General features: G+C 33.7%; 1 protein-coding gene and 1 pseudogene across 13 annotated transcripts; both read left to right on the top strand.

The window, feature by feature from the left end:
* Window positions 1–3,894, top strand: LOC106333132. 13 transcript variants are annotated; one of them, XR_001268291.1, is made up of 11 exons: window positions 1–692; window positions 795–914; window positions 1,395–1,502; window positions 1,607–1,737; window positions 2,046–2,393; window positions 2,483–2,617; window positions 2,752–2,823; window positions 2,989–3,041; window positions 3,195–3,261; window positions 3,342–3,424; window positions 3,595–3,894. XR_001268291.1 is itself a non-coding variant. In XM_013771608.1 (5 exons), exons 2-5 carry the CDS (start codon window positions 387–389, stop codon window positions 1,113–1,115), a joined length of 417 nt encoding a protein of 138 aa, XP_013627062.1. In that variant the 5' UTR covers window positions 1–113; window positions 287–386; the 3' UTR covers window positions 1,116–1,377. The 13 variants fall into 13 exon arrangements, 2 of the variants coding, with proteins under 2 accessions (XP_013627062.1, XP_013627063.1); XR_001268299.1 differs by lacking the exon at window positions 1,607–1,737 and having other exon boundaries at window positions 2,219–2,393; XR_001268296.1 differs by lacking the exon at window positions 1,607–1,737 and having other exon boundaries at window positions 2,527–2,617.
* Window positions 3,895–4,643: 749 nt separating this feature from the next.
* LOC106331117 overlaps window positions 4,644–10,979 on the top strand; it is an 11,916-nt pseudogene continuing 5,580 nt past the window's right edge.

The following is a 10,979-nucleotide window of genomic DNA, read 5'->3' as shown; positions in this document are numbered from 1 at the left end:
TGACCAGCAAACCCAGCACTATCTATTTCCCCCGTCTCTCGATCTCCCCCTCTTTCTCACCTCCAGTGATGAGTCTTAACTCTCTGAACCGCTGCCACCAGTGGACCATTAACGTTAAACTCTTTAAATCTCCCAGTCTCTCTGTCTCCCTCTCTTGACAATATACACCTCAAACATTTGATCATCGAAACACTTCGGGATCTTTTAGATTCGCCTAGAACAGATTTTGTTCTGTTTGTATATGAAATTGGCAGATTGGATTCACTGATAGCTTTTATATTTGCAGGAGCAGAAGATGGACACATATGAAGAACTACTTCGAGGGTATTTTGGCAAGTATGGAGATTTGGTTGAATCTGTGATCATGCGAGACCGTATCAAAGGACATGCCCTTGGCTTTGATTCATAGTCTTTTCAATTCTGTTGCAGAGAGAATGGTCATGGAGAAACACACTATCAAATGGATTGCTCTGAAAATCCCAATATTTCTGTAATTGTTGTTCGCTTTACTATCAATAAAGTCTTGAGCTGAAACTTTTATCCAACTGTTTTGATTTTAAAAATTTAGAGTGACTGGCGAATTATGTGGTTTTGATTTACCTAAGACTTCTGTGGAATGTGAACACTAGCGAATTCATATTGCCACATATGACGAGCACGAGGACTAGGAACTTTGACGCATCCATCTTTTGGTATGCCTTTGATGCTATTAGTCATATAATTATGAACATGTATTTTTAAAGGTTTTGTTAAATTTTATAATGTTGATGGAACATGTTTATATTCATCAACAGGCTGATAACAGAAGAGACTAAAGCGATGGAAGACAAGCACCGTGAACTGTATTCTGCAACAATGTTGAAGAAACAAGGAGTCAGGTCTTCTTTACTTGCAGCTTGCGGCAAAGATTTGAGGTAAACTTAACAAAAATCTTCTTGGAACAGATTACATCACATACTGGGATCGGTTAATGCAGCTCAATCAGGTTATGGGTGTCTCAAGACTTTTCTGTTAAGATACAGCTTTCAGTCTACATTTTACTACATCTGGAGAGAAAGGAACAATCCAAATATAGGAACTCAACTGGGTCATATGATAGACAAGAATGTCCGTAATCGTTTACTATCAATCCGTTCACTCCAGCCTTCAGGACTGGAGCGACGACATAGCTTTAGAGATCTGGTTTTCCACGAGCAAATTTTGATATCTCAAAGAAAACAATAGAAAAAAATTGCAGGGAACTGATAACTTTATAACTCAGAATATTTAAAATTGTTTAAGAGTACTCAGCTATGAAGTAGCAGTTATTGTGCAAAAGGGTTTGTTTGAATACAATTTCACATTCAATTCAAAAAAAAAAACATCAAGATTAATCGATTAGTCCTTTTATACAGGTTATGGGCTTTAGTTGTTGGAAAGAAAACATAATTGGTTGCAACTTGCAACTGGTGGAGGTGATGCATTTACTAATTTACGGCATGTTTCTACCTTTTCTGAAAGAGGTATGTCAATTTCACTTATTACCTTAAAGCTGGTTTATATGGAGCCTCCATGTGTCCTTGATTTTATGGTTAACCACCATCTTGAACATCTTTTGATTGTACAGGATGTAACAATTTTCGGAAATCAAGAGTTTGAAAATACAGTTTTAGATGCCGAATACACTAAACCTAAAGATTAGCATTTGAGTTTTGTAGGCGTCTAAGTTTGTGGACTACAGCGTGAAATTTATCGAAGGTCTAAACCCCATATCCTCAAATATAATTCAATAGGATGAACAAATTTAGAAGAAGCAATAATTTACAATTAGACTAGACTACACACTCGGTGCAATTTGTGATTGATCCAGAGACTTACACATAATAGCCTAAGGACATGACTTAATATAAGAAGAGGTCATTGCTTAAGAAAACCAAAATACTCCTTCGCGGAAAATAAAGTCACAGAAATCAAAGGATAAACCAAACAAGAAGAAATTCATTTCTCATGTTAAAAGTATCTAAATACATAATGTGTTGATTAATGACAAGCTTTGTTAATTATAGATTATCCGCACCATGCACCATCCCTTTGGCAGCTGAAACACGGCAAGAAAACAAAATTGGGAGTAGGAGATTAAACGAGAAGATATACAACCCCGCGCTTGCGCAGGGCCAACCTCTAATCTATATATATACTATTATAATAGTACAGTTCTCTCGGTTCTCTCTCATTGCAGAGTGTCCACGTCAGCAGCATGGCTTACGAAACAGGTCAAAAAGAACACTAGCACATACATAATAGGCACAAACTCAGTTATGCGACGAAGACAAAGAGTCGTTTCCGCTAGATGCGTCAAAGCAACGTGAAATGTAAATCATCGACAGTTACATCTACCATTCATGTTTCAAAAGGTATTTATTCCTTAAATTTAGCTTCATCTAAAATTATTATTCTTCAATGCTCCTAATTACTACTTTTACCGATTCAACATCTCCTTCAGCTGTTACAACTATTTATCAGGCCACTCATATAAATACTCGTCAGGGCTGCTTACGATGTCGTTGCCTTTCTTGCGTCACCGCTCCGAAGCCAAGAAGCCATTTTGTTGATCCTTATCCGTTATCCGTGTTTCTGGGTGAGTATTTCTCATTTTATGATTGTCTCCGAACTTCTTTCTTTCCTAAGTTTTATAATTCTTATCAGTTTACTTTTGTGTCTGAGTTCCATGCGTTCGGAATACTATACAATAATTTATTTGTGAATTTTAAGGACTTGTCTTCTTACAATGGGAGAAAACTTCCCTTTGCTACGGCTCATATTGGTCAAGTGTTTTGAGATGAGGTGATTATCCCTTAATGCTTTGCTTGCTGTATTGGTTGTCTTTGTCTCAAGCTTTTTTTAACATGACACCTTTTCTATTATGAATGTGTTTCAAAAGTAGCATATTTTACTTGCATATATGTCCTCGGGAAGGGCTTCTTAGAATTAGTGAATTCTCTTTGGCAGAAACTGAGCGCTTTGTTGATACTGAGAATTAGGTCCATCCCAAATTATCTGAGGTATCAATTTTTTTGAATTCTTCATGTTTCCAAGAGAAGAACGATTGTCTGGCCAATCTGATTTCTAATCCAATCTTCTTTGATGGCTACAGCTAAAATTTTCAGTGCTTGAAACCCATATTTAAACTTACTAAAGTAGATTGGTGGTTGTAGGATGGCAAGAAGAAGTGGCATTACTCTTGTGCCTGAAGAGAAATATGCAGGACCTAAAGAAGAAGAGGTATTTATTTATTTGAGCCAATTATATTTTCGTCTCTGCTTTATAACTTTGTTGCTAATATGTTTTCTCCTTTCGTTCAGAAACTTGTGATTAATTATATGAAGAATCAATTTAGTCTTGCACTCAAATGAAATTAAAAGAATGTTGTTGAACTTTTTGAAAGGTAAACTGAAGCACTTCATTATTTTACTAGAAAGATTATTCTCTCATTGGTCTTCATTGATTTCGTTATAGGAGTTGTGGAAATATTATTCTTTTAAAATATTTTACTTGAAATATTTTTTGAAAGGTAAACTGAAGCACTTCATCTTAAAAACGATTTTGCAATGTCAGGCCATGAACAAGGAAGAAGTCGTGGAGATGAAAGCAACCTTGGAATCCAATGAGGAAGATGAATTGGTGTGTACCATAAAGAAGTGAGCATCAAGAATATCATGGTGTCAATCTCAAAGGAGAAAAAGAGAAAGCACCACCTGGTTTTCACCCTGTCAGTAAATGGACATTCGTTTAAGATCATATGTTGTCTTGTACGTTATAGCAAAGCAGGGACAAACCGTTGAACGTTTTCCATTAGATAACAAATCGACAGTGTGTCCTATTCTTCATGAACAACCTAAAGGGCAAAAACGTAGTCTGAAGACAAATTAATCAAGAAATAAAATTTAACAATATTAAAACACAAACACATTCACAAAACATAACATAACTTTTTAAGATGAAAATTTCTAAATGAATGGGTTTATCCGTAAAATCCATAAACATACATGTATAGTAAATATATACTTATATAAATGTATTCCTAAATGCATATACACATGACCAAAAGAAGATTCGAAACTCTATTACTCTTTTCGTCTTTCAAGATTCGTTCTTCAAGAACATTAGAAGAAGAATGTCCTGAAGAGGACCATAGTCAACACTTCCTAATGAATATCAACACTTCCTAATGATTACTATTATTGTAAGTAGAGTAATTACAATGACTGTGTTCCTACTACGATACAGATCCCACTGACTGGCAATTCACGAGAGGATGATTCATCAAAAGAAACTCTTGATGGTGACATGTGAAACTATGGAGAAGACCGCTTCCACGGTAGCATAACAATAACATAACACAAACCTATGATTTGGTAGTTAATATCTATAAGGAAAATACAAGGTATGATCCCTAGTTACATAAACTACACAGTTATTAGTAGAATATATATTCATAATTTAATGTGTGTCACATGGTTAACAATTTTACTGAACTTTTTATTGTCGAAACAATAGATCAAACGCTAATTTTGGTAATCTAGTACTAAAAATATACATGTCCAAATAAAAATGACCTTGTTCATTTTAAACTATTTATTTGATTTAAATTGGTTTTAAACTGTTCCGAATCGTTTACAAGAATGCAAGGATTGCTCCTAGACATGGGTGTTTTTACCCCAATCCGAAGTACCTACCTAAACCCGAACCGAAAAAACTAAAACTGAATCCGAACTGTTATACAAAAATATCCGAACGAGACTAATGAGCTTAGTATTTTAGGGTTTGGTTATAACCTAAACCGAACCAAAATCCAAACTACGATCCGAAGATATCCGAAATTAGTTAATTATGTTGATGTTTTTATATACGGTAAGGTGATTTAGATATTTTTGGAGTATTCAAAATATTTTTGTAGTTTGTTTTATTTGTTATTATGAATATATTTTAGTTAATTTAGATAGTTTAACTAATTTTTAATTAGATTTGTGAATATTTTTTATATTTTTTTAAAACATTTGTCAATTTTTGAGGTTTGAAAAATATATTTTTGGACGATTTCAAACATTGGTTACAATCTGATCCGAACCGAACCCAGAAGAAACCGAACCAAACCCGACCTATAATTAGTAAAACCTAAACGAGACTTATGACCATAACACCGAAAATCCAAAAATCAGAATCAACTGAACCGAAACCGATGGGCCCTGGACGCCCAGGCCTAGTTGTTCTGTTGCTGCTTGTGGCTTGTGTCCAGCACCGGCTATTTAGAGGGGACAGACGGTGCGACTACCCCGAATCCAAATCTTTGTCCTCTCGTATATTAATAGTTAAATGACACAATTTTTTTTTATAAATCTATATTCTTATACAAAAAGTAAAGGATTTAATAAATAAAATTTAAAAGGTCCAAAATATTTGATATGTATATAGTTTTATTGTCATCATAAAATATACAAACTATCACTGATTAAATTTTAAAACTATTTTAAAAATTATATGAATATAAATGTAAAAAAAAAATTCCTAGGACCATAATAGTGTTAAGCCGACCTTGCTTGTGTCATGGCTCGTCTCTGGCTACTGGGTGTCAAAAAACTTGCTTGGGATCTCCATTTGTGTTGGTTTCGTCAGCCATGTTTGTCTTCCTAATATCAAGATACTAGGTAGTAATCCGCGCTTTGCGAGAGTTAAATAGATTATTTATTGTATGTTGTACTAAGGGACTTGTTGTATATTTTTTTCTAGGGATGAGCATTCATATGTCTGTTCGGATTCAGTTAATCTATTCGGATTTCAGACTTTTAGGGTTAGAAATTTTAATTGTATTCAGATATTTACAAATTTTAGTTTGGATTTGGTTCGAATCATTGTGGGTTCGGTTCGGATTTGAGTTCGGATACCCATTCTAATTATGTATTTTTTAACAAAATCCAAATATACTAAATATTAAAATAAATAATATAAAGCATACAAATTTGAATAATGTAAGACTAAATATTTAAATTTTAAAAATTAGTTCAATTTAAAAATTTGGATGGAGAACAAATAAATATTTTCAGTATTTTGAATATTTACTTGTGACTATATTGATAATTTTTAGATATTTTCATATTTTTGAATATCTACTAAATATAAAGTTTAAAATAATTAACATATTAAAATATTTAATTGTGATTTTGATATTTTTGGTATCTAAAATATTTTAATTTGGATCAAATTCAAATCTTGTTATCTGGATATTAAACTTTTAGATCTATTTGAGTATTTAATCAGTTTTAGTTTGTGTTTAGTATTGCTTTCAAATCCAATTCAGTTCGGTTCTTTGGATCCAGATGTTTTACCGAACTTACTTCCTTCTACTAATATAAAGTAAAATAGAATAAATACGAAACAAATATTCTCGGTTTATTTAATATACATAATTATTGGAGTAAACTTTAAAAACACCAATAAAAATGGTTGAGAATTGTGTCAATATTTTTGAGCATCTTAAAAAATTGACATAGCTTAAAACCAATAACATGTATTTTCTTATAAAAACATTCTTGGTAAATATAATAAAAACACGATACAATCGAGTGAAAAGTGTTAGAGTTGCGTTGAAAATAATGTGATCTCTTCACACCTGAATTATGTTTTTAATCGATTTCACGAATTTTATTTTTAAATTTTTTTTTTCTGATTTCTGACTTTTTCTTGCAATGTAATTATGTTTTTAATTTTTTGTCTGATATGAACACTCCGTAAAGAAAAAAAAATATTTGGCTTAACTATAAATCCGACTTTGTGTGTGGTATTTTTACCTCAATTTTCTTAATTCATAACCAATCACAATTATTTATTGCCTTCGTGTACAGAAACCTCAACCATGGTTAAGTTCGGCAAGATACGAAACTTTCAATTTTCAAAAACATTCTCATTTGAGCATTTTAGTTTATGTGAATCTTAATCATTTTTTAATTTTTTTCTTTCAAAATGATATTATTGAGTAGTTGTACGGAGATAACTCCAGTTCAGCAATACAAATGTTAAAAATGCAAAACTAAAAATTGACTGATTAAAAAAAAATAGTGTGAACACATTAAATTGTCTGCGGTAGAATTAAAAAAGAAAACATTATGTGAAAACTTTAATTGTTAAATTATTGTGAAGCCGACACGTCAACATACTCAAATTGAAATCGATGTGAGGCTGTCACGTGTCTAATGTAGTGTGAAAATATTAAATGACAATACTTCTCTTTTAATATATAAGAGATGTGTTACAAAAAAAGTGGTATGCTCCTCCTGTGTCTTTTTTTTATATGACATCTTGTGGGTTTTCTTATTTTTTTAGACAAACCATACTTGCATTACATATAAATGAGTTCAAACTCCATTAAAGGATGATACATCAAGGCCATAGAAAGCCAGGAAAATCAAGAAGCTACATAAGCTGAAAGATAATTTGAAGATACAACTTACAACAAGAAACCATAAAAATTGCATAACAACAATTGCAGAGGCTTTTTGAATAAGTGCATCTAGAGTAACCAGAAAGGTTACAAACACTGCATTAATAGTAGAGAAGAGCTTTGTCTGGGAGGAAGATCCTTACAATACCAGCTTTGCTTGTTCATCCATTTCACTCCAAATTTGAGTAAATATTGGGAAAAGAGACTGCTCCAAACAGGAGGCAACCGAGCAATTTATACTCGACATAACCGGATTCACCGGCATAGATACCACGAAGAGTGTTTCTGCAATATGCCACCAAAAAGGAGCCCACAAATGTGCAGATCCGAAGGTTGGATTGAACACAAAACGAAAAATGCATATTGCAGGCGAGAGTCGCATAGAAGCGACAAATATGCTACATTCGAGCACAACAATAGAACCGAAGGATACTAAGTCCATCAGAACATCAACATTTAAAACCAAAATCCACACATCCAGAATTACCCGAACAACTAGCATATCATACCATTCCACAAGACAATATACATAGAGTGAAAAGCAGAGGTGAACCTAATGGGAAGACGAAAACAAGACATGACATGATAGCAAAGACCCGATACTAAGCCGATGAGCTAACAAACTGCATATTGCAGGAAAGAGACATCCATAGACTAATGATGAAACACCATAGAACAAGAGGGGAACATCACAGACTCGAGACTCAGGCTTCGAACTTGGGAAATCCAGATCTGGAATTTGGGTCATAGCTAGAGGAAAGAAGCTGGAGGAGGTGTTTAGGAAGCGAAGAAGAGTAACGACAGCGGCTGCATCCGGAGGGTCTGGTGGTTCCGGCGGAGCGACGGGAGAGAGAGAAACCAGCGGGAGGAACTTGCAAGGTGGTGGGTCGGGAGAAGGCCTGAACAGAGGACAGAGAGGAGCAGTCACCATCATCATCATGAAGGAGGGGAGGAGCTGCTTCAGAGGGTGGAGAGCTAGGCGGAGGTGGAGAAGCAGAGGAGATACATCCAAGCGGCGCGCATCGGAACCCGGGCATGGGAGGTTTCTTCTAGGACGAACTGATCAAATCGGTTTAATTTTATTGTGGGTTTTCTTCTCTGAAAGGTTCTTTGGTGCTAGCGTCAGGGTGTCCGTGGCTACCCAGAAAGCTTTAAACCCAGTTTATACAGTAGCCACAGAGCCGGCCCTGGGGTAAAACATGTAAAGCTTGAGTTTTAAGTGCCAAAATGTGTATATAATTTAAAGGTGCCAAAAACAGACAATTTATGCTTGTAGGTATAGTGGGTTGACTTATGTTTTCATTCGTGAATCAGCGAAGACAAAAACAAATCAACTAAAAAGCTAATTTATTTTTTTCTAAATAGCAGCCATTTACCAAATACAATTCATTTTTCCTCTTCTTTCATATTTTACTTTTTGCTAATTAGAGTTTCAAAAATTTCTAGATTTCCTTCTTGCATGGTCGATCTTCACCGTTTTGTTATCTTACTCACTCATGTATGTGTTTCTTCTCCTTCTACTATTATGTTCTGTTTCACCCAAATATCTTAAAAACAAAGAACAAATATGAAATATTTCTTGTTGGGTTTAAATACTCTCTTGGACTCTCTCGTGCTTTGACTTGAAAATTTCAGTAAAATTTACAAACTAAACAGATCTCACTGTGATCGTTGTCTTGTGTTGTTGTATTTACCAATTATGTATTGCTTATTCACTTTAAGTAAATGTGAAGTTATTCTAATTTTCATGCATTTGTAGAAGTGTTGCTGGAAACAAAGTAATAACTCACCTAAGAGCATCTCCAAAAAGACTTTTTATTTGAAGTTTTCAAAATCCTATATTTGAAGTTTTAAGATTGTTTTTTTTTCCAAAAGCAAAACTTCAAACCTAACTTCAAAATTATTTGTATTTTACACTATGGTCATTATATTTATCATAAAAAATATAAATTCATAAAACTTTCATAAATAACTAGTACATTTATAAAAAATACTACATGAATATTAATTAATAAATTTTTATACTAAAATATTAAATTATAAATAGAAATATATAATTCAATATTTAAATACAAAAAATACTACACTACTCCATAAAATAATTTTTGTAATGCTCCATCTTCGGTTACACAAAATCAGTTTGGATACTATTTTGGAGATTTTGGAAGTTCCGGAACAAATTTAACAGAATATTAATATTATTGTAATATCTAAATTTGTGTAATAAGATGTCTTCATTTATCTTTAAAAAAAGTTTTTTTAATTAAATTTCTTTTATAATATTTTTGCTTTCTAATTCTAGTTTTAAAGTATTATAAATTTTATTTAATTTTGGTGTAAAACTTGAGTTTATAAAAAAATAAAATACTTATGAGATATAAAAGATTTAAGAATTAAAACGATAAATGAAAAAAAAATACTTAAGAATTATAAATGTGGATGTGGAATTATTATAGGGGAATTTGCCAAAACTAACCCAAAACTTGATTTTAACCCCAAACCTATACTCAAACTTGAATCAAATGCAAAACTAACCTAAAAGCCTTGTGAAATTCCAGCACAACCCCTTGTGACATTCCAGCACAACCCCTTGTGACCAAACAAAAAAACAGAAGTCATTTTTACGAATATAACCACAGTAAGTCGTTTGAGTCGTCTGAGATGTTGGAAGTCGTCTGGTACCAGTTTATCTTAAAAATAATTTATAAATTATTTACTCTTGGAGGAAGCTAGAAGGCAGAAAAAAGAAGGAGACTGCTATGGTGAATCTCCGTGAAAAAAGTTAGCGAGAAAGGAAACTTGCTCCCACACAACAAACTCCTTTTAAGGGAAACATCAATGCCAAACAGATCATTCCAAACAAAAAGATTGGCCGAGGCTATGATCCTTTTGCACCCTATGACAAGAAAAAGTCGAAGGAGCTCATTGAATGGCTGGAAGAAGATCCGTAAGTTGCTAGAATGTCCTATAAAACAGCCTTTGAAAAAAAATGATTGATTATTTACATTTTTTGTTTGCAGTTCTTATAAACTGCCTCTGAGAAAAAAAACCACGTAGATGTCCAAGTCGGTTTTATCAGGTCCTCTGAACCCCCTTAGAATCGCTGACCGACCATGTAAGTCTTCTGCTATTTTCGTACTCTTATACGTAAGTCGTCTGGTAGTTCTTCTGACGTGTATTGTTTTATATGCAGCAAATGGATGTTTTTATTAATTTACTGAGGCAACGGTACCAAGATCATCCACAACATTTCAGGAGCGAGAGAATGTGCTTTCTTGATCATATATTTTCTCGGCAGTGGAGGGCCTCCTACCCTGATTTTAAGAGCGACAAGGGAGATGCCAACGGTTTAGGAAGAAGACTCCCTGGTGGGGCGTGGAATTATCATGCAGGCGAGATACCTTCTTTTTGCCAATCTAAGAAGGTTTGTGGGGTGGATGTGGATGATATCTATGTACCTGTGAACTTTAAAAACCAGCATTGGTTTGCTATATGGATATCGATC

This window comes from Brassica oleracea, chromosome C3, assembly GCF_000695525.1.
Source record: "Brassica oleracea var. oleracea cultivar TO1000 chromosome C3, BOL, whole genome shotgun sequence".
NCBI lineage: Eukaryota > Viridiplantae > Streptophyta > Magnoliopsida > Brassicales > Brassicaceae > Brassica > Brassica oleracea.
This window is presented reverse-complemented; position numbering and strand designations above follow the sequence as displayed.